General features: G+C 36.2%; 1 protein-coding gene across 1 annotated transcript; it reads left to right on the top strand.

The window, feature by feature from the left end:
• Window positions 407-10,412, top strand: MMP12 (matrix metallopeptidase 12). The gene is made up of 10 exons (NM_001099938.1): window positions 407-508; window positions 951-1,198; window positions 1,987-2,135; window positions 2,239-2,364; window positions 5,514-5,666; window positions 6,175-6,298; window positions 7,114-7,247; window positions 7,613-7,772; window positions 8,740-8,843; window positions 10,312-10,412. The coding sequence occupies exons 1-10, from the start codon at window positions 407-409 to the stop codon at window positions 10,410-10,412; spliced, it is 1,401 nt and encodes a 466-aa protein (NP_001093408.1).

The raw sequence follows: 23,532 nt of genomic DNA, 5'->3' as shown, positions 1-23,532 counted from the left end.
GTATTACTGTAAAAGTTCAGATCCTGAACTCCCTTAAAATGCATTTTTAAGTCTTCTTCATATTTCAGGTGCTTAATATTTCTTGTATAAAGGTTTATTTTTATAAGGTGGTTAGAAGTTGAGGCTTATTTTGAAGAAATATACTCTGAGTTGTTTGAGTGAGTGATGAGTTTGACCCATTGATGGGTTAGATGTTAATTGACCCATTGTTGGTCCTCGAATAAGGTAATACTTGTGTTTCATGCTTTTGAGATAAATCAAAGGATGAGATCAACTGTGAGTCATGCAAAGGATTTCACGTTCAGAGAGCCTGGCCTAAGAGCTATATAAAGGGAGACATTTACGGAACTCAAACTAAAAAGGAACAGAGAGTAAAATGGGTGAAACCATTCAGGAGAAGTGCAGAATGAAGTTTCTTCCATTGATCCTGGTTCTGCAGGTCACTGCTGTTGGAGCTGTTCCCCTGAATGATTTAAGCCCTGAAGAAAATCATGTGGTATTTGCTCAGGTAAGTATTAACACTATAGTGTTCATAGAGCTTGATTTTTTTTTTCTTTATTGCACTGACCAGTTTTATCTTGAAAAGTACTAGTTGAAAACTGCTTAAAGAGGCTATTTGCTTTCAGCACTTATTTTTTTTCTTCCCCAAAGAAGAATGTAAGAAAAAGACGTCTGGAAAGAAGCAATTTTTCTCTACCCTTCTAGATTCTTCTGGCTAGTCTAAAAATTAAATTGACATGAGATGGATTAAGAGAGGGAAATCAAACAAAACTGTGATAACATGTATACATGGGAGAGATTTAGGAAAACTGAGTAACCCCAACATGGGCATCTTGCCTTGAGAAAAGTATCAGTGTTCAGTTGAATTATAAATATAGAGCTTTGACTGAAACCTTTCCACATATAATACTGTATTAATAAATGGCTTTTGTTTGTTTGTTTATTCCTAGAAGTTCTTGGGAAAGTTTTATGGGCTGACGATAGAAACAACGCCAATGACAAAAATTAAAGTCAATGGGCACTCCATGGAGGATAAAATTCAGGAAATGCAGCAGTTCTTGGGGCTAAATGTGACCGGACAACTGGACGCACCCACTCTGGACATGATGCACAAACCTCGATGTGGAGTGCCCGATGTTCATAATTTCATGTTCATGCCAGGGAGGCCAGTATGGAAGAAACATTTTCTCACCTACAGGTAACATTGTAGCCAAGTATTTTTCCACATTCCCCCTGTCTTCTAGAAACCTGAATCATCTAGATAAAGCCCTGACTCTGGAAGTCCATAGGAAGCCTCTCTCAATTTTTAACACAATCCTTGCGTTAAAATAGTGTCTCTTGGGAGTTCCAATCATGGTTCAGCAGTAACAAACCTGACTAGTATCCATGAGGATGCAGGTTTGATCCCTGGCCTAGCTCAGTGGGTTAAGGATCTGGCATTGCAGTGAGCTATGGTGTAGGTTGCAGATGCAGCTTGGATTCCACATTGCTGTGGCTGTAGTGTAGGCTGGTGGCTACGGCTCTGATTCGACCCCTAGACTGGGAACCCAGGGGAGGATTGTTCCTCAACAAAGAGTTGTTTGGTTTTTGGTCCACAGCAGAATAGGAAGACTGTAGATAAAAGGAAAATGAAGTTTAATCTACAATAAATAAGAGGCAGGGGAGAGTTTTATAGACTAGTTTAGAAGGATAAATGCAGAAGTCTGGGAGCAGGAACAAAGGCAGAAGCTTCTATAAATGCAAATCCTTCATAATTATGATCTGTAAATCATAAATGAATTGAAATCAAGTTAGAGTCTATCTAAGGAGTAAGGTGTCCAAAGAAAAATGTTTTTGTAGCCAATGAAGTGAATTTTCCTCATCTGAACTACAGATTTATGAAATGCTTCATTTTCTAATGATGCTAGCAGAAATGAAGTATTGTGATAAGGCAAAATTAATGCATGGTTTCCATGTGTTTTTCACCTTTTTGTTTTGCTGGTAAAGAATCAACAATTACACCCCTGACATGAGGCCTAAGGATGTTGACTACGCCATCCAGAAAGCTTTTCAAGCATGGAGTAATGTGACCCCCCTGAAATTCAGAAAGATTGATGCAGGCGAGGCTGACATCATGATAAAATTTGCACTTGGAGGTAGAGAACTTGGACTTACTTCATCTGTCTCATTTAGTATGACCTATAGAGCATGTCTTGATAGACTTCTTTCCTTTTCCTTCTTTTTTTTTTTTTAAATAAGAGCATGGAGACTTCAATTCTTTTGATGGCCAAGGGGGAGTCCTAGCTCATGCTTTTGCACCTGGACCTGGTATTGGTGGAGATGCACATTTTGATGAGGCTGAAATCTGGACTAAAAACAACAAAGGTAGGTAGAACACCCCCCCCTCCCCGGCAAACTCCTCTAAACAGGAAAATCCTAACAAATTCTAAGTTATACCCTGATTTTGAAAGGATATATTCTGAGAAAGGATTATAAGATTGGAAAGCTGATTAAAATTTTGTCACTCAATAAAATTTAATACTTTGTTTCAATTTTACCCTCTATAAATGGAGCGTAATGGATTAGATTATTTTAAAGGGCAGTCCTAAGAATCTATGAGGATAATCTATAAACTCATAAACCTTAAGAATCATAGTATGGAAAGAAAAAAAAAGCTGTTATTTAAGGGATCCGTTTTTGGCAGTGCAAATCTATAAACTCAAGCAAACACAGATACAAATTCTGTGTATGTCCAATAATCCTAGGATGGGGTATTCTTTTGCACAATTCATTATATGCTGACAAATTCTTAGATTCATAGTGACACAGAAAGATGAAGTTATAGAGAATTTAGAGATCCGTATAAGGTTATATGATCATATAGATTCTTATGGTTCAGAGATAAAAATTTCCAAATTCCAACTGGTCATTTAACAAAACCTTATGTACAGAGGGTTTAACAAAACCCTCTGTAAGAGGGGCTATAACTGAGCATCTCTCCCAGACATTTGGTAGGTGAGGGTAGCTAGTATCCCCTGTTATTTGGAGAAGTCACTATCCCGTGGAAAATTTAAACCATTGTATTGGAAACCTTCCTATTGGAAATTCTAGATTATATGACTGACTCATATGGAAAGTAAATTAAAAGAAAGTCATCAAGAATAGGTTTTACTCAGCAATCCCCCTCTCTGGCTGATATTGCATGTATTGGATGGCAATATTTTTATAGACTAGAAAGGCTATTTGTTTTAGTATGACACATAACCTCAGGCTTATAAAATCCTTGATTGAGAAGAGGATGTTTTCATTGTCCAAAGACAAATGACGTAGGATTAGGTCCTTGCTGAGCCTCAAAGCCACAGCTAGACATATTAAATCGGCCTCAGTTTTATCCAAGGTTACTTAGTGCTCATAAGTACTAAGTTATCATCTCTTCATCTGACAGGAGAGATGTACACTAATTAACCTAGCAGAATTTTTGGAATTCTAAAGAAAGTTAGGAAAGTCATTTAATGTAGATCCTTACAGATAAAGAAAAGAGCAGGTTAGTAGTTACCTTATGAAAATGCTGAGGCCAGAACATTTACTTCCTAGATCTTATCTTAGCTCAAGCTATAGTTTCCACTTGTCCATGTTGCCTAATTTTTGATTTGCTTAATTCTACACTTTCCAAAAAACTAAATTATTTATGAAAATTCTAACTTAAAAAGCTTATCCTCAGCCCAATTTTGGCATAGTGAATTAAAGGAACAATTTGCACAATGTTTACTGAGTTTCTATTAGGGTGGCAAGTGATGGGGTGTTTGGATACAGAGATGAAAAGGATACTGTCCTGCCCTTGAGAAACCCACAAACTAAAAGGAAACAAAAGGGAGTTCCCGCTGTGACTCAGTGGGTTATGAACCCAACTAGTATCCATGAGGATGCAGGTTTGATCCCTGGCCTCGCTCAGTGGGTTAAGGATCTGGCATTGCCATGAGCTGTGCTGTAAACCACAGACGTCCCTTGGATCTTGCATGGCTGTGGCTGGGGTGGGCAGCTGCAGCTCCAATTCAACCACTAGCCTGGGAATTTCCATCTGCCTTGGGTGTGGCCCTAAAAGGCAAAAAATATATATAAAAGGAAACAGAAGACCAACCAAAATCCATTATTCTGAGATGGGAACAAATGGTGGTCTTTTGTACAAAGTAGTATAGGAATTGGAAATGGGAAAAATTCAGATTTAGGCCAGATTGTAAAAGGCTTTGTTTACCCTTTCCAGTGTTATGCAGACTGAAGAGAAGCAGTCTTTGCTTCTTCTTCCTCATTATTTGAGAGAAGTGAAAGCATCTCTGAGTTAGTTACTGGACCCGTGTGTTACAGTGGATGCTTGGAGGTTCTGTGTCCCTAGACATCTGTATGAGTGAGGTGGGAACTCTTTGTTCACTTTTTGGTCCTGGAGAGTATTTCAAGATCAGGTTTTGTAGCTAAGTGGTGTGTGACTCTTGGAAGTCAGTTCTGAGCTTCAACTTTGCCATAGAAAAAGACCAGAATGAAGGCATTAGACTAGAATGCGTATCAAAAAATAAATTAAAGTAACAGTCAGGAATTTTCAAATCTTCTGGGAATGAGGAAATTTGTGTGTAAGGACATACCCCTATCTCTTATCTACAAAAGTGCATTCTCTGGGACATACATAAAAAAAAAGAACAACCACAACTATAACTTGGTACTGTAAATAGGTCTGAAATGTAAATACACTCTCTTTGAATTAATTTAGAATCATGTATAGGAAGGATGAGCCAAGGAATTTTTAGAGCCAAAAAATTTGGATTTTAATCTTAGCTCAGGTGCTTAGTTTGGTCAGTTAATCTTACTGATGCTGTGTCCTCATCTGTAAACAGAGAATGTAATGTCTTCCTTTCAGTTGCATAAGGATTAAACATACTATGTTGTATTTCTTAGTGGCTCATACTATATGGAACTTAATATGGCCTTAGATTTGGGTTTTGTAAAGAATGGTTACTAAAGACTTCTCTATGGAACTTAATATGGCCTTAGATTTGGGTTTTGTAAAGAATGGTTACTAAAGCCTGATTAAAAGCATAACATGGCCATGTGAGTTGAGAATGCTTTAAAAGCAATGAACACAGCTGGGTTTTTCTAGAAAATTTCACAACAGAATATATTTTATTTTTCTGCTAGTACAGTGGTCCTTAAGCAGAAGTGATTTTTCCCCAAGGGGGCATTTGACATGTGCAGAAACATCTTTTTGGTTGTCAAAACTGGTGGTGGTAGAGGGGTTGATACTGGAATTTAATGGTAAAACCAGAGATTTATAAACATCTGTAATGCACAGGAAAGCCTTGACAGCAAAGAATTATCTGGCCTAAAATGTCAATAGTGCCAACGTTGAAAAACTTTGTACAAGAAGGAGGAAAAATAAGTCAAGGATTTCTAAATGTTTCCCTTTTCACTGTGTCAAATGTGTTATTGTTCTCTAGCTGTCAGTATATTTCACTATTCTTTCCTTCTTTTGATTCATTTCCTCTTAGGCACAAACTTGTTCCTAGTTGCTCTTCATGAGCTTGGCCATTCCTTGGGTCTTGGCCATTCCAATGATCCAACAGCCATAATGTTCCCGTATATTAACTACAACTCATTTCATCTCTCTGCTGATGACATACGTGGCATTCAGTCTCTCTATGGTGAGTTGAATTTCTTTACCATTTTGCCCAAGTAAAATCTTCACTCTTATGAATAATCTCATATCATCTGAATTTGGATAAAACTTTAACATCTGTCTTCTCTTGCGATCCCTATGAAAATTCCATGAGGTAGGCAGCACAGATATTATCTTTATTTTATAGATGAGCACAAGAGACATAGTATGTTAATGCTCAAGCCAGAGACAAAACCTGAGTCCTCAAGTCTCTTCTTTCTATCCTACATACTATTGTCCATTGAGGACACACAGAGAAATAGTCTAATCAGAACAGGAGAACAGAGTGATTAGATTTTTTTCCTCCATGATGTTGCGACCATCTGAGGAGGGGGGGAGATCTTTATCATATGCTTCTTGTGAGCATTGTAGAAAGCTTAATTTTTTTATGCATATGTTCATCAACAAAATTGAATGTTTAAAAAAGAATGTTTCTTCCTCTCATGAACTAAAAGGCGTTTTCACCCCTAATGCTTCTTGAAATGTATTTTCAGGACCCCCAGAAAAACATCAACCCTCATCAAATCCTGACAGTTCAGACCCAGCTGCTTGTGACCCCAATTTGAGTTTTGATGCTGTCACTACAGTGAGAGATAAAATATTTTTCTTTAAAGACAGGTAGGATCATTTTCATATTTAACAAATATTAAAGGCTTAGCCCTTAGAATTTTTTTTGTCAAAGAATAGTGGAAAATGATAGTAAATGAAGTAGATAAAACTTGTGAGTAAGGACTTGGACTTGATTCTGTAGGCAGTGGAGAGACCTTGAAGATCTTGAAGCAGGCGAGCGGCGTGATTATATTTGTTTAAACTAGAAAACTGGAGTGTAAAAACTGGATCTGTGATAGGAATCTGGGTTGGGGAAAGATAAGTAGCAGAGAAGTCAGACTATTTTAATCATAGATTTAAATTAAAATGGTGAAGTCTGGAATTAAGGCTGTACCAGAGTTCCTATTTAGAAGATAATTCTTAATTATAAAGAAGAGAATTCCAGGATGACTTATGGTTTTTGTCTTGGAACAGAGATTGAAGCAAATATAGGAGGGGTGGGATAGTGGAAAAGATTAGTATTTGGTAGGTAGGACAAATATTCTCCATTTCTGAGATGATGGAACTGAGACACTTGAGGTTGAGTTGACTTCCTTTAGGTTACAAAACTGGTGACGGGTCGTTGGGTCAGACTAACATCTAGATCCTTTGATTCCAAACTCCAAGCTACTTCCATATTCCAGTTTTTCCTACTGAGATGATTGTTATTATCAGGGTTGTTAAGACCCTTTCCATGAGGTGCTCCTACATAAACATTGATGGAATGGAATGTGAAGATAATGGAAAGAAACATTAAGTTATTTCATAGCATCTTCCCACTTGCATTTCATGGTTCTTCAATCTGTATTTCTTTTTTTTAACATGTGCTAAATGCTTCATGTCAGGTTCTTCTGGTGGAAGCATCCTGAGCGTCCAGAGAGGAGAGTTAGTTTAATTTCTTCTTTAGGTGCAAACTTACCATCTGGTATTCAAGCTGCTTATGAAATTGGATTCAGAAATCATGTTTTTCTTTTTAAAGGTAATTGCAATCTTTAGTGTTGCTATGGCATCTACTTCCAAGGAAAACAAATTAAAGAACTACTATTATTTTTTATAAACATAGACCAAAAAGCACTGCAGATTTTACTAATAGTAGCTTTGAACTATAGTCTAAAGTAGTATAAATACTTAGGTGATATGTAAAACATTTTGCAAAATTTTGTAAACTATAACATGATAATACTTTTGAAAAAATACAGAATCATAGCGCATAGACCATGTTTAAGAACAAGGACCACTATATTTTAGAACTATAAAAAAAAATGATTTTTTTTGTAGTGAGTTTGTAGTGAGAATTTCTACTACTCTTTCTGCATGATTCCAATGTACCCTTTCTCTTCACAGATGATAAATACTGGTTAATCAGCAACTTGAAATCACAGTTAAATTATCCCAAGAGCATATATACTTTGGGCTTCCCTTACTCTGTGAAAAAAATTGATGCTGCTGTTTTTAACCCCCGTATCTATAAGACCTACTTTTTTGTAGATAACCAGTTTTGGAGGTAAGCCTTAATGGTTAGTAACTTGTCCTCTAAGATGTGAAACAAACAGGGAATGGGGTTTTTCAGAAGGCAGTTCTGTTTAAATTCCCAAAAATTGTGGATCTTCTGGGAGAAGAATAAAAAAAATATAAGACTGGAATAGTTACTTTCAACTTAGTTTTTTTCTGTGTACTTTTGGTTTAGGACAGGAGATAATACAACCCTTTTTTTTTTTTTTTTTTTTTTGTAACTTTTTAGTGCCACACCCACAGCATAGGAAGTTTCTGGGTTGGGGCTGAATTGGAGCTGCAGCTGCCAGCCTACACCATAGCCACAGCAACTCCAGATCCAAGCTGTGTCTGTGGCCTACACCGCAGTTCACAGCAATGCTGGATCCTTAACCCACTGAGCGAGGCCAGGGATTGAACCCCTATCCTCATGGATACTAGTCGGTTTTGTTACCACTGAGCCACAATGGGAACTCCCTGCATTTTTTAAAAGGAGCACTTTAAATAAAATGTCATTTTACTCATCATAGCAGAAACACATTGAAAAACAGTGGTATAGATGTAGACATAGTAGTTATCGGTCAGTTTGGAGAGTATATGGATTTTCAGATTCCTTTGGACCTGGACCCAAGAAAACAAAAGGAGGAGGCCATTTTCTAGTGATAGTGGATCCTGCAAGGTCTTCACTAACTGGAAATTAGACAGGCAGGTCCTAGCACAAGTGGAAGTGTTGTGGAGGAGGGGAGAAAGTGCTTGACTGGAATTCAGGAAGCCTACGGTTTGAGTCCTGTGGGGAGTTGGAATAAATCCATGACCTGTTTAGGTCCTTGGTTTTCTTATGGATGCAGTTTAAACCCTTTGAAGAAGAGCTTTTCAGGAGAGAATAAGGTAGGGTTTGTGATTCGTATCATGAAGTGTCAAGCTTAATGTCATGAAATCCATTTTCTAATGGAGTTTCTGTTGGTTATCTCTTTGGTCAGGTATGATGAGAGGAGGCACATCATGGACCCCGGCTATCCCAAATCGATTACCACATATTTCCCAGGAATTGGGCCTACAATTGATGCAGTCTTCTATTACAACAGTAAGTAGATTAGGAAACTATGAAGATACTGGAAATCCCTTTGTAAAATACTGAGTTGATTATAAAGCCTCCAAGACCGAGAAAAGGGCTCCAAATTGGAAGAGAAATGACTGCAGTTCTCCATAGGACTACAGAGGGAAAGTACATAGTGTGTTTGGCTCAGAATAGGGGGCTGGAAGAAAGAGTGAGGTGGGACCAATGGTTTATTTCTACTATGGTGATCTACAAGGTTATATGAGTGTTGCCATTTCCATGTGCCTGAGTCTCTGGAATTTCTGATCATATCAAGCTGCATGGTATGTGGGAGTGAGCAGATAGCAGCCAAGAGTCAAGCAAACAGGAGTCTTTCATTTAAAAAAATATTTATTTATTTTTATAGCCACACCTGCAGCATACACAAGTTCCAAGGCTAGAGGCTGAATCAGAGCTGTAGCTGCAGGCATATGCCACAGCCATTGGCTACATTGGATCCAAGCTGCACCTGCAACCTACACTGCAGCTTGCAGCAATGCTAGATCCTTAACCCACTGAGCGAGGCCAGGGATCCAACCCACATCCTCACAGAGATGTCCGCTCTTTAACCTGCTGAGCCACAAGGGGAACTCCCATCTGTTTTTATATCCTGAGTTTTTTACATTTCTTTCAGTTCCTTTTACCCTTCACGGGCTCTTGTGGACTGAGGCAGAGAGCAGGACAGAAGAATCTTGAATTTGTTTGAGTTAGTGTTTGCGAATGTATTTAAGTGAGATCAGCCTAGGCAAAATTGATTGGACCAAAATATTTGGGTTTTATTCCCACTCCTCTGTCTTTTTGACTTTCCCCATCAAGGTTTTTGTGTGCCTGGCCTGGGTCCATTCTCCTCTCTTCCACTCAGAGTTCGCCACCTGGAGGGCGATTTTGAGAACCATATGTATTTTAAGGGTCAGCCCTAAAAACCAAACTACCTTCTCAGTAAAGTTTTTTTTTGTTTGTTTTTGTTTGTTTGTTTTTTGGTCTTTTTGCCATTTCTTGGGCCGCTTCTGAGGCACATGGAGGTTCCCAGGCCAGGGGTCGAATCGGAGCTGCAGCCGCTGGCTTGCTGGATCCTTAACCCACTGAGAATGGCCAAGGATCGAACCCACAACCCCATGGTTCCTAGTCAGATTTGTTAACCACTGAGCCACGATGGGAACTCCCCTTCTCAGTAAAGTTAATGAAGACATTTGTAGTGAAAGACTGACAATAGTCAGATATCTAGGGACAGGGTACTCAACCATGAGACCCAACATTTTTTTTTTTTCGTTTTTTTTATTACTCAAATGAATTTGTCACATCTGTAGTTGTATAATGATCATAACATTGAGACCCAACATTTATAATCTTGAATCAGACCTTGTCTAACCTCAATAACCTATAAAAACACATATCTATGTTATTTTTTTTAAAGAAAGACCAGCAAATTAAACTATTTGTTTGTTTTCATTTTTAGAACATTACTATTTCTTCCAAGGACCTGATGTGCTTGAATATGATGTCCTATTCCATCGTGTCACCAGAAGGCTAAAAAGCTACACGCAGTTTGGTTGTTAGGAATGATATAATGAGTGATGTTTGTCAACTTCAGTTCAAAAAGTATTTACTGCATACTTCCTATATGCCCAGTGCATTGCCTGGTGATATGTTATCATAAAATAAGGTAAAATCTACAGGCCACAGATAAGTGATTACATAGATAAATGATTATACAAAATACATAATAAGATTCTTCAATTTTGAAAACCCTCGTTGTCAATTTTTACTGGACTCAACTACTAAGTTTGAAAAGAGACACCTTCAAAGGTCAAGAGAACATGCTGTTTCCTCACATCTTTGAACAGTGAAATTATAATTATTTCTTTGCCTTAACTAAATCAAAAAATGATTCATTTATATAACCATTAAATGTTTCAGCAAGGGTATCATTTTAATTATTTCAGAGTAAATACTTAGAATTTTTTAAATGATAAAATAAGTAATATATAAGTAAATTATAATTATGGTAATAATGTAACTTCGTTCTGTTGTCAGTGTTGATTTTTCTAATATCTTATATAATATATATTTTGCTCAAATAAAAACTTTGAAAGAAAATACTTAGTTTTTAAGAATTTTTCTTGAAATACAGAATATGTATTTTGAAAATTATTCGGGACCTACTCCTAATTAAAACAATTTTCCATATTACTGTACCAAGGGATGAATAAGAGATAAGGCAACTGGAAAAAGGGAAAAGTTATATTTGTTTTGGCCACTTTTCTAAGATCACTTGATTCTGTGGTCTCAAGTCCAGACAGCATTCTCCAGACCGCATACAACCCCAAGGAGCACCTACAGTATATGACTACAACCCTGGAGGGAAGGAATGAAATGGGAAGTTCCCATTTCAGTAAAATTTTCGTTCCAGCTCAATTCAATTTTCTCCACTACCTTGACACACAATCTCCCTATTCTCTGGATTGCACAATATTAAAAGCTCTCACTAATTACTTACGGGTTTTTTTTGGAATGCTTGTAAGTTTTCTATTTATTTTCAGATCATTGCTCATTGATGAACTCAAAACCCAAGAAATAGTCAAGCCCATTTCAGCTCAAGTGATCCTTTTTGAACAGTGCAAAAAACTGACTGGGGAAATACAAAGGTCAGAAAGAATCTAGATAGAGATGAAGAATCCAGGTCTTTGTAGCTTAGATCCATTCTCACATATGTGCTCCTTCAGTGTAATAATCCTAGAGTTGTTTTTTATAAGGCCTAAGGTCAAGTTATCCATAGAAGAAATGTTATTTCTCCATAGAAAGAGGAGGGATCTATATAGAGTAAGTACTCCTGAAATTGAGAGGAATACCCTTGAGTATGCTGATGAATACTAACCTGCACATGCACTGCAAAGAAGCTATAAATTAAACACTTCGCAGACATAACACAGGGCTTGGAGAGGTTTGAGTTCCATCCAGCCAGAATTGCAAAATATTGAACACTTACGGCATTCAGTAAAGTTCCCTTCACAGAAAGGATAGTGAGCCCTAGAGTAAAAGCTGCACTAGACTCTCTCTAAAAAGCTTAAAATAAAATTTTGCAAAGATCAAAGTGATCTGCAAATTACTTAATGCCTGCCAAAATTAAACAATTTTAAAAGAAAAATTTTAAATCTAAGTATAACATTCAAAATGTCTAGCATCCAGTAAAATGTGCCGGACATGCCAAGAGGTAGGAAAATGTGACCCATGATAAGCAGAACAATTAGTAATAGAAACTGATGTAGAAATGATCGATGATGAAATTAGTAGAAAAAAGACTTTTAAAAAACATATAAATATTTTCAAAGATTTAATGGAAAACAGGGACATATTATGGAGAAAAATGAAAGATATGAAAAAGATGTAAATGGAACTAGAACTGAAAAGTGCAAATTTCCATTTGATTCATTTTTGAATTTGACTGGTCAATTCTTAGTTTCTTGTTCATGTTTGTGATTCCAACTTTTATTTCTTCGTTTCTTTTATTCCTTAAATTCTTTGTTGTTATAGTCTGGATTTGATAATTAAAACATCTTGTGAGTCTAAATCTGTTATTTCCTATTTCTATTGACTTTCAGTCCTAGAGCTTCTTTCCTTGTGTATTAGGTGAAATTTGAGTGTGGGTTCAGTTTTTAAAAATCTTAATTTGAAGCAATCTAGAAGGTCTAAAAAGAGCATGCTGGTTTTTTGTTTGTTTGTTTTGTTTTTCTTTAAAAATTGGTATATTGGCTTCTGTTAGGAAGCAAGGGAATTTTTCTCATCTGGAACTAGTTTTTTCTAGGATTTGTGGCAAGAGCCTTGGATGCAGATTTTCCATCTTGCAGATTGCTCAAAATTTAGTATCCTCAAGATCCTTCTAATAAAAGCCTTTGACCTTGGGGGATTTCCTCTTTTTCCCCATTTGCTCTTGGCTAGCTGTTCACTCATCCTTAGTCTAGCTCCAGCTCATTCTATGTGTGTGTATGCATGTGTGTATATGCATGTTTGTAAGGGGACTAAGAAAGATCTGGAGATTTCCATTATCTCCTATAAACAAAGGAAAGCATTGAAATTAAAATTTCTGAAATTACTAAGACTAAAGTTGTTTTTTCAGTGAAATGACCGGAAAACATCATCTACAGTACTTCAGGAAGTAAAGGTGTGGCTTATCTCCTTACCTGTTTGCAAATATCTCGGAAGACAGAATTGTGGGCAGTGACTTGTCTGTGATATTGATGAGTTAGAAAATTTGCTCTGTGATTCATTGTGTGATCTTCAGCAAATTAGTTGACCTCTTTGAATCTCATGGAAAATAACATATGCCTTTTAGGCTTATTCTAAGGATTAACATAGGTAAGGCCCCTAACAGTAGTGCTACCTATTTTTTAAGTAGCTACTTACTTTTTAAATAGCTTTTTAAAGTAGCTTTTTTTTTTAAGTAGCTACTTTTTTTTGTGTGTTACTTATTTTTTAAGTAAATGCCTACTTATTTTTTACCATCTCAACTTCCTCTTGACCCAGAATTCCCATTTTGTGGCTTTTCTCCCCAACAGGTATGTTTACACCTCAATAACCACTCTGCCCCATGAGCCTCCTCTTCCATTTCCTCCATATTTTCCTCATTCCCAGTTACTAACGACCATCCAAAATTAGAAGTACAGTCAACTAATTTTCTTCCATCATTCTAAATGTCTGACAGATATGAAAAATAATATTTAAGTGCCTAGAAATGTGTATATATGTATATATATAAATATATATTTCTGCTAGATATATCAAGCTTAGGTTAGACATTTTTTCCCTCCCAAGTGCTCTTAGTTTCTTTAACTAAAATGTAGTTGACATACAATTATGTTCATTTCAGATGTACTTTAGAGATTTGAGATTTGCATATAAGTATGAAATGATCACCACAATAAATTTAATAACTATCTGTCCCTATACAAAGGTATTACAATATTATTGACCATATTTTTTATGTTGTATATTACATTCCCATGGTTTACTTTACAATTGGAAGTTTGTACCTCTTAATCCTCTTCATCTATTTCATCCACTATACCAAACCCCACAAATCTGATAACCACATATTTGTTTATTGCATCTATTATTTTTTTGAGGAACCTCCACTCTGTTCTCCATAGTGGCTATACCAATCTACATTCCCACCAACAGTGTAGAAGGGTTCCCTTTAGAAGAGCTTATCTTTTTTTTTTGACCCATTGTTCCACAAGGGAATTCCAATTTTGTTTTTTTAAATTCACATGTTAAGTAATATTACACAGTTTTCTTAATTTCATTTAATATTTCACATAATATTTTCTGGATTCATCCATATTATCAAATATAGCAAAATTTCATTTTCATGGATAAGTATTATTCCATGGTGTGTGTATGAGTATGTGTATGCCACAAACTTGTTGAGGGCCACTTAGGTTGTATTGTGTTAGTTTCAGGTATACACAAGGATTTGGCTTCATATACATATGTGTACATATATTCTTTTTAAAATTATTTTTCTTTTTTATTATGGTTGATTTATACTGTTCTGTCAATTTCTGCTGTACAGCAAATGGCCCAGGCATAAATATATATATATTCTTTTTATATATATATTTTTTTCTCACATTATCTTCCATCATGTTCCATCACAAGTGACTAGACATAATTTTCTGTGCTATACAGCAGGATCTCATTGCTTACCCACTCCAAATGCAATAGCTTGTACCTACTAACCTCAAATTCCCAGTCCATCCCACTTCCTCCCCCTTCCTCTCAGCAACCAAAAGTTTGTTCTCCATGTCCATGAGTTTGTTTATTTTCTGTAGATAGGTTCATTTGTGTCATATTAGGTTCCAGATATGAGTGATGTCATATGGTATTTGTTTTTCTCTTTCTGACTTACTTCACTTAGTATGAGAGTATCTTGTTGCATCCATGTTGCTGCAGCTGGCATTATTTTGTTCTTTCTTATGGCTGAGTAGTATTTCATTGTGTATATATACCACATCTTCTTAATCCATTCATCTGTCAATGGACATTTAGGTTGTTTCCATGTCTTAGCTTTTGTAAATAGTGTTGCAGTGAACATAAGGGTGCATGTAAAATAAACCAAGGGACCTAATCAAACTTACAAGCTTTTGCACAGCAAAGGAAACCATGAAAAAAAAAAAAAAAAAAACCTATGGAATGGAAGAAAACAGATTCAAATGATGTAACCTACAAGGGCTTAATCTCCACAATGTAAAAACAACTTATACAACTCAACAACAACAAAAAAAAAAACAACCCAACTGAAAAATCGGCAGAAGACCTGAATAGACATTTCTTCAAAGAAGATATACAGATGACCAACAGGCCCATGAAAAAATTCTCAACATCACTAATTATTAGAGAAATGTGAATCAAAACTGCAATGAGATACCACCTCATACCAATCAAAATGGCCATCATTAACAAGTCAACAAACACTGGAGAGGGTGTGGAGAAAAACGTACCCTCCTTCACTGTTGGTGGGAATGTAAATTGGTACAACCACTATGGAAAACAATATAGAGGTACCTCAGAAAACTAAATATAGATCTACCAAGTGACCCAGCAATCCCACTCCTGGGCATACGTATTCTTTTTAAAATTCTTTTCCATTATAAGTCATTGTAATATATTGAATATAGTTCCCTGTGTTATACAGTAAATCCTTGTTGTTTATTTTACATACAGCAGTGTGTATCCGTTAATCACATACTCGTAATTTATCTCTTCCCCCAAACTTCACCTTTGGTAACCAAAAGTTTGTTTTCTATGTCTGCGAGTTTGTTACCATGTTGTAAATAAGTTCATTTGCACTATTTTTTAGATTGCACATATAAATGAGATAAAATATTTGTCTCTCCGTGTCTGATTTATTTCACTTAGTATGATATTTCCTATGTTCATCCATGTTGTTGCCAATGGCACTATTTCATTCTTTTATACGACTGAGTAATATTCTATTATATATATATGATATTTTTCACTTTCATTTTGTTTCTCTTAGCTGTATATGTATATATATATATATATATATATACAAAAGAGTAATGCAAAGAACATTTGAGTGCATATATCTTATGGATTTAAAGGTTTTGTATTTTCCAAATATGTATACCCAGAAGTGGGATTACTAGATCAAATGGCAACTTTATTTTCAGCTTTGTAAGGGACCTCCATACTGTTCTCTAGTGGCTGCACCAATTTATATTCCAACCAACAGTGTAGGTGGATTCTCTCTTCTCCACACCCTCCAGTAGTTAATCTTTTCTTTATGTATTTAGGTGCCTCAATGTTGGGTACATATATATATTTATAATTTTTATATCTTCTTTTTAAGTTGATTCCTTGATTATTATGTAAAGTTTTTTTTTTCCTTTCTTGTTACAGTTTTTGTTTTAAAAATTATCTGGGGATAGTCTTTGCTACCCTAGCTTTCTTTTTTTTTTTCTTTTTTTTTGGTCTTTTTGCCATTTCTTGGGCCGCTCCCACGGCTTATGGAGGTTCCCAGGCTAGGGGTGGAATCGGAGATGTAGCCGCCAGCCTACCCACAGCCACAGCAACGCGGGATCCGAGCCACGTCTGCAACCTACGCCACAGCTCGTGGCAACAACGGATGGTTAACCCGCTGAGCAAGGGCAGGGATCGAACCTGCAACCTCATGGTTCCTAGTTGGATTCATTAACCACTGCGCCACGACAGGAACTCCTACCCCAACTTTCTTTTCTGTTTTTTTAAATTTAATTCTTCTTTCATATTGGAGTATAGTTGCTTTACAGTGAGCGTAGTGTCATTTTCACATGTACAGAAACTGAATCAGTTATACATATACACATATCCATTGTTTTCCACTCTTTTTCCATATGGATTATTACAAAATACTGAGTAGACTTTTCCTGTGCTAAACAGCAGGTCCCTGGTGATTATCTATTTTATATATAGATAATCCCAAACTCCTAGTTTATCTGTATCTCTCACATTTCTCCTTTGGTAACCATGAGTTTGTTTTAAGTCTTGTGAGTCTGTTTCTGTTTTCAAAATAATTTCACCTGTATCATTTTTTTTTTAGATTCCACATATGAGATATGACAGGATATTTGTACTCTGACTTACTTCATTTAGTATGATATCTCTAGGTCCATCTATGTTGCTGAAAATTATATTATTTCACTCTTTTTAAATGACCAAATAGTATTCCATTGTATATATGTACTACATCTTCTTTATCCATTTTCTCTGTTGATGGACATTTAGGCTGTTTACATGTCTTGGCTACTGTAAATAGTGCTGCTCTGAACATTGGTGTGTGTGTATCTTTTTGAATTATGGTTTTCACCATATATATGCCCAGGAGTGGAATTGCTGTATCATATGGTAGTTCCATTTTTAGTTTTTTTTAAATTTTTTTTATTACTCAATGAATTTTATTACATTTATAGTTGTACAATGATCATCACAACCAAATTTTGCATCATTTCCATCCCAAACTCTCAATGCATCCTCCCACCCCCATATTTTTAGTTTTTTAAGGAACCTCCATACTGTTCTCTATACTGGTTGTACCAATTTATGTTCCTACCAACAGTGTAGGAGGGTTCCCTTTTCTCCACACCCTTTCCTACATTTCTTGTTTGCAGACTTTTTGATGATGGCTGTTCTGACTAGTGTGAGGTGATCCTTCATTGCAGTTTTGGTTTGCATTTCTCTAATAATTAGCAATGTTGAGCATCTTTTCATGTGCAATTTGGCCATCCATCTGTCTTCTTGAGAGAAATGTCTATTTAGATCTGCACACTTTTTTTTTAAGATTGCTTGTTTTTTATATAGAGAGAAAGCTCCATGAGTTGTTTGTATGTTTTGGAAATTAAACCTGTATTTTTCACTTCTTTTGAAAAATTTTCTCCCATTCCATGTGTTGTCTTTTCATTTTGTTAATGGTTTCATTTGCTGTGCAAACACTTTTAAGTTTAATTAGGTTTCACTGGTTTACTTTTGTTTTCATTTTCATTACTCTAGGAGATAGAGCCAAAAAGTCATTGCTGCAATTTATGTCTAAGAGTGTTTCACCTATATTTTCCTCTAGGAATTTTATAGTATCCAGGCTTATGTTTAGTTATTTAATCAATTTTGAGTTTATTTTTGCGCATGGTTTTAAAGAATACTCTAATTTTATTCTTTTACATGTAGCTGTCCAGTTTTCCCAGCACCACTTATTACAGAGACTGTCTTTTATCCAGTGTATATTCTTGCCACCTTTGTTGCAGATTAATCGAGCATAGGTGCATTCATTTATTTATGGGCTTTCCATCCTCTCCTATATTTCTGGGGTTTTGTGTGTGTGTGTGTGTGCGTGCCAGTACGATATGGTTTTTGATGACTCTAGTTTTATAGAATAGTCTGAAGTCAGGGAACTTGATTCCTGCAGCTCCGTTTTTTTTTTTTTTTTCCCTCGGGATTTCTTTGTCTCTTCAAGGTCTCATGTGTGTCCATACAAATTTAAATTTTTTTTGCTCTAGTTCTGTGAAAAATTCCATTAATTTGATAGGGATTTCACTGAATCTGTAGAGCTTTGGGTAGTATAGTCATTTTGATAATATTGATTCTTTCAACCCAAGAACATGGTGTGTCTTTCCATCTTTGTGTTATCTTTAATTTCTTCATCAGTGTCTTCTAGTCTTGAGAGTACAGGTCTTTTGCCTTCCTATAGATTTATTCCTGGGTATTTTATTCTTTTTGATGTGATGATAAAAGGGGTTGTTTCCTTACCTTCTCTTTCCGATCTTTCATTGTTAGTATATTGAAATGAAAGAGATTTATGTGTATTAATTTTGTTTCCTGCAACTTTATTGAATTCATTAATGAGCTCTAGTAGTTATCTGGTAACATCTTTAGTGTTTTCTATATATAGTATCATGTCATCTGCAATAAGTGACAGTTTCACTTCTTTTACAATTTAGATTCCTTTTATTTCTTTTCCTACTCTGCATGGCCAGGACTTCCAAAACTATTTTGAATAAAAGCAGTGAGAGTGATCATCTTTTTATTTTTCCTGATATTAAGGAAATGCTTGCAGCTTCTCATCACTGAGTATGATGTTAGCTACAGATTTGTCACATATGGCCTTTATTATGTTGAGGTAGGCTCCCTCTAGGCCCACTTTTTGGAGAGTTGTTATCATGAACGGATGTTGAAATTTGTCAAAAGTTTTTCTGCATCTGTCTCAATGATTATACAGTTTTTATTATTCAGTTTGTTAATGTGGTCTATCACACTGATTGATTTGCCTGATTGAAAAACACTTGCATCACTGGGATAAATCCTACTTGACCATGCTGTATGATCCTTTTAACATAATGCTTGATTTGGTTTGCTGGGATTTTGTTGAGGATTCTTGTGTCTATGTCCATCAGGGATATTGGCCTGTAATTTCTTTTCTTGCAGTATATTTGTCTGGTTTTGGTATCAGGGTGATGATGATCTCATAAATGCATTTGGGTGTGTTCCTTCCTCTGCAATTTTTGCAACAGTTTCAGAAAGATAACTGTTAACTCTAAATGTTGGATAGAATTCACCTGGGAGGTTCAGTCTTGGAAGGATGTACCTTTCTAAGAATTTTTCCATTTCCTATAGGTTGTCCATTTTATTGGCATATAGTTGCTTGTAATAGTCTCTTATGATCCCTTGTATTTCTATAGTGTCAATTGTAACTTCTCCATTTTAATTTTTTTTTTGGTCATTTTATTTTTTATTTTTATTTTTTTTGTCTTTTGTCCTTTTTAGGGCTGCACCCACAGCATATGGAGGTTCCCAGGCCAGGGGTCCATTCAGAGCTGTTGCTGCCAGCCTATGCCAGAGCCACAGCAATGACAGATCCAAGCCGCCTCTGTAACCTACACCACGGCTCACGGCAACACCAGATCATTAACCCACTGAGAGAGGCCAGGGAGCAAACCCACAACCTCATGGTTCCTGATCGAATTTGTTTCCTCTGCGCCATGGTGGGAACTCCTCCCTTCTCATTCCTAATTTTATTTTATTTTATTTTATTTGGCCATGCCTACATGTGGTTGTTCCCAGACCAGGACTAAACATGCACCACAGCATCGACCTGAGCTGCTGTTGTGACAAACACTGGATCCTTAACCCACTGTGCCACAAGAGAACTCCTCACTTCTAATTTCATTGATTTGAACCCTCTTCTTTTTTTTTCTTTGTGAGTCTGACTAAGGGTTTATCAATTTTGCTAATCTTTTCAAAGAACAAGTTTTTGGTTTCTTTGATCTTCTTCACTGTTTTCTTTGCCTCTTTCATTTATTTCTGCTCTTTATGATTTTTTTTCTTCTACTAGCTCTAGTCATTTTCTGTTCTTCTTTCTCTACTTGCTTTAGGTGTAAACTTAAGCTGTTTACTTGAGATTTTTCTTGTTTCCTGAGATAAGATTTTATTGCTATCAACTTCCCTCTTGAAACTGCTTTTGGTGTGTCCCATAGGTTTTGAGGATCATTGTGCTTCATTGTCATTTGTCTCTACATTTTTATTTCCTCTTTGATTTCATCAGTGATTCATTGGTTGTTTGGTAGCGTATGGTTTAGCTTTCAGGTGTTTATGTTTTTTGCTGGTTTTTTTTTTTCTTGTAGTTGATTTCTAGTCTCAGCATAGTGGTTGGAAAAAATGTTTGATATAATTGCAATTTTGGATTACGTATATATATATTTAATTTCAGTTATTGTATTCTTTAGATCTGTTTGGTTTTTCTTTATTTTCTAATTCTTTGTTGACTTTTTCACTGTTTGCATCCATTTTTCTTCTGAGTTTTTAGTGAGCATTTTATGACCATTACCATGAACAAATTACTGGACAGATTGCTTATATTCACTTTTCCTGCGATATTGTTTTGTTCCTTTGCTTGGAACATTTCCCTCTGTTTCTTCATTTTGCCTAATTCTTTGTGTTTATTTCTATGGATTAGGCAGGTTACTTGCATTTCCAGATCTTAGAAAAGTGGCTTTATGTAGGAATGTCCTGTGGGGCCCAGGAGCATGCTCCCCTCTGGTTACCAAAGCTCTATGCTGTAGAATTTCCCCCATGTGGTTTGTATGCCTGCTTCTTTTAAGGCTGAACCAATTACTATGGGCACACTGGAAGGTGGGTCTGGCCCCCGACCCAGATGGCTGCTATGCCCTATCTCATTAAGTGGCTGTGGGCCTGCTGGAGAGTGGGGCCATGACCCCATGGGGCTAGCTGCATAGGCTGGGGTCCATGGGCACTCTGAGCTGGTGTCAGCCCACTTCTGGGCATAGTTGGCTAGACATGTTTATTGATTTTTTTTTTTTTTTTGGTCTTTTGTCTATTTTTTTTTTTTTGAGGACTGCACCCGTGGCATATGGAGGTTCCCAGGCTAGGGGTCAAACTGGAGCTACAGCTGCTGGCCTACACCACAGCCACAGCAATGCAGGGATCTGAGCCACATCTGCAACCTACACCACAGCTCATGGCAACGCCGGATCCTTAACCCACTGAGCGAGGCGAGGGATCGAACCTGCAACCTCATCGTTCCTAGTTGGATTTGTTTCCGCTGCACCAAGAGGGGAACTCCTGATGTTTTTAAAATGAAGAAAAAAAGGGCTTAGAGAAGATAAACAATTTGTTTGATATCACAGAGCTAGTACATGCATATGAAGATTCTAAGTTAGGACCATTTCACCCAAACTCAAGCTCTTTCTACTATGCCATTTTGATTCTATTGACTGATAATCTTTCAATTCATAAGGAGCAGGATCTGATAATATTTGGCTCAACTATTGGGGCAAGATAAAATGGTTAATAAACTATCAACAACAAAAATTCTGTACTTTTCTTGAACGGTAAAGTTGACAATAAAATATCTTAAGGGAGATGTTCATTTAAGTGAGGTTTGAGGAATTTTTCTACTTTTTCACTAAATTCATGACCTGGAACGGTATGTTCCCATCTTGTAATTGCATAAAATGTGACTTTCAAAGGAAAGAAGGATTATGAAATGTGTTTTGGGTCACAAAGGTACTGAATTGTGTGTTTATGCTCAAAACTTTAGACTTGGATTTTTTGACAAGCACTTAGGAATTCATGGCTCACAATATTTTGCTGATATTTCCTGGAATTGGAACACTAACCCCCGTGGTGGGTGAGGAGGCTTTGGAGTTTTGGATCTTAGTGACACATAGTGACTGCTCATAGACATTTGCCCTAACTGGGTCACATCTGGGCAGCACAAGTAAATGATAATTGACAGAAAAGACTGAGATTAATAAGGAGAGAGTAGTCAGAAGGTCAGAAATTCATGAGAGGATCCCCCCTAAACTGAAGACTATCAGACATACACTGGAATGAGAGATATATCCAGGATTCAGTTTTCAAGAATATGAACATAGTAGACAGAAAATTTGTGGAAAGGGTTAAGTCCAGGCTAAGAAAGCTTATAAATGGATGAAATTCAGGGACTAGATTTAGCCTGAAGACATTGCAAATTTCATTTCTATTTTGTTTTGGTTTTGATTGAACAGCATTTGGGTTACTTCTGCTATTTATTGTGTACTTGAACAAATGTTTTAACTTTTCTGAACGTTATTTTTTATCTATGAAATGGAGATACTGACATTTACCCTGTGTGATATTTACAATGCGAGTGTAAAGATTATACATAATATATTATGCATATTATATGATCAATATGTAGTGGCTTTCTCCTTTCTTAAAAGACTGTTCTGATACATACCTGTTTGACTATATTACACACTCTGAGATGAGTAAGAGATATTAGTTACCTAAAACTATATAAAATAATGAAAGTTCAGAATGTTGATTCCATTCTTCTAACAGCATAGTTTTAATGGAGAGCAATCTGGCACACCAATACCAGCTCTGTAGGTTTATGTGAGTTAGCTCTACCTTGGTACATATAAAACTGTAGGTTTATGTAAATTAGCTCTGCTTTGGTACATATCTAATGTAGCTAATGTAGCTATTACTACAATACAATTTCATCCTGTCATTCTTACATAATGTAACCATACCAAAAAAATGTGTAAACATTAACAAATCATGACTCATAAGAAAATGAAGTGTCTCAGTTGTGGCAAAGGCGTGCCTAGGATCATTACACAGATTTGTTAGAGCAATGAGTATTACTGGTTACAGATATTTAACCTTCCCCGAGAATAAAGCATTTATAAATTCTAAAGTTTAAGTGAAAAATATGTGAATAGCAAAAAGAAGACATCCTTCAGCCAAGTGCAAATACCCAAAACTTTCTTCTATTACAGAGGCGGAATGAGGCATGGAATAGAGACAGCTTTTCTAGTGAGAGACTGAATCAAATGGACAATGACTGGACCATATATACAAATAGCACTTTGACCCACAACCTATAGCAACAGGCACAGGAAACCAATCCCCTTGTCTTCAATAAATAACCCAGGAAGCCAGCTTGTTATAAGTGCAGAAGGCAAGACTGATATCTCTAGCGACAATCTAGGAAGCTAGAAACTAACTTTTGTGACAATCAATCCAAAATGGCTAATATTTGATGAGTAATTGACAGCCTCTTTAATTATTATCTTTGTTTCCAACTGAAAATATATCAGAAAAACTAAAAAATGCACTACCTAAC

Source organism: Sus scrofa, chromosome 9 (assembly GCF_000003025.6).
Source record: "Sus scrofa isolate TJ Tabasco breed Duroc chromosome 9, Sscrofa11.1, whole genome shotgun sequence".
Lineage (NCBI taxonomy): Eukaryota > Metazoa > Chordata > Mammalia > Artiodactyla > Suidae > Sus > Sus scrofa.
Note: the sequence above shows the minus strand (reverse complement) of the source record. Positions and strands in the feature narration are given on the sequence as shown.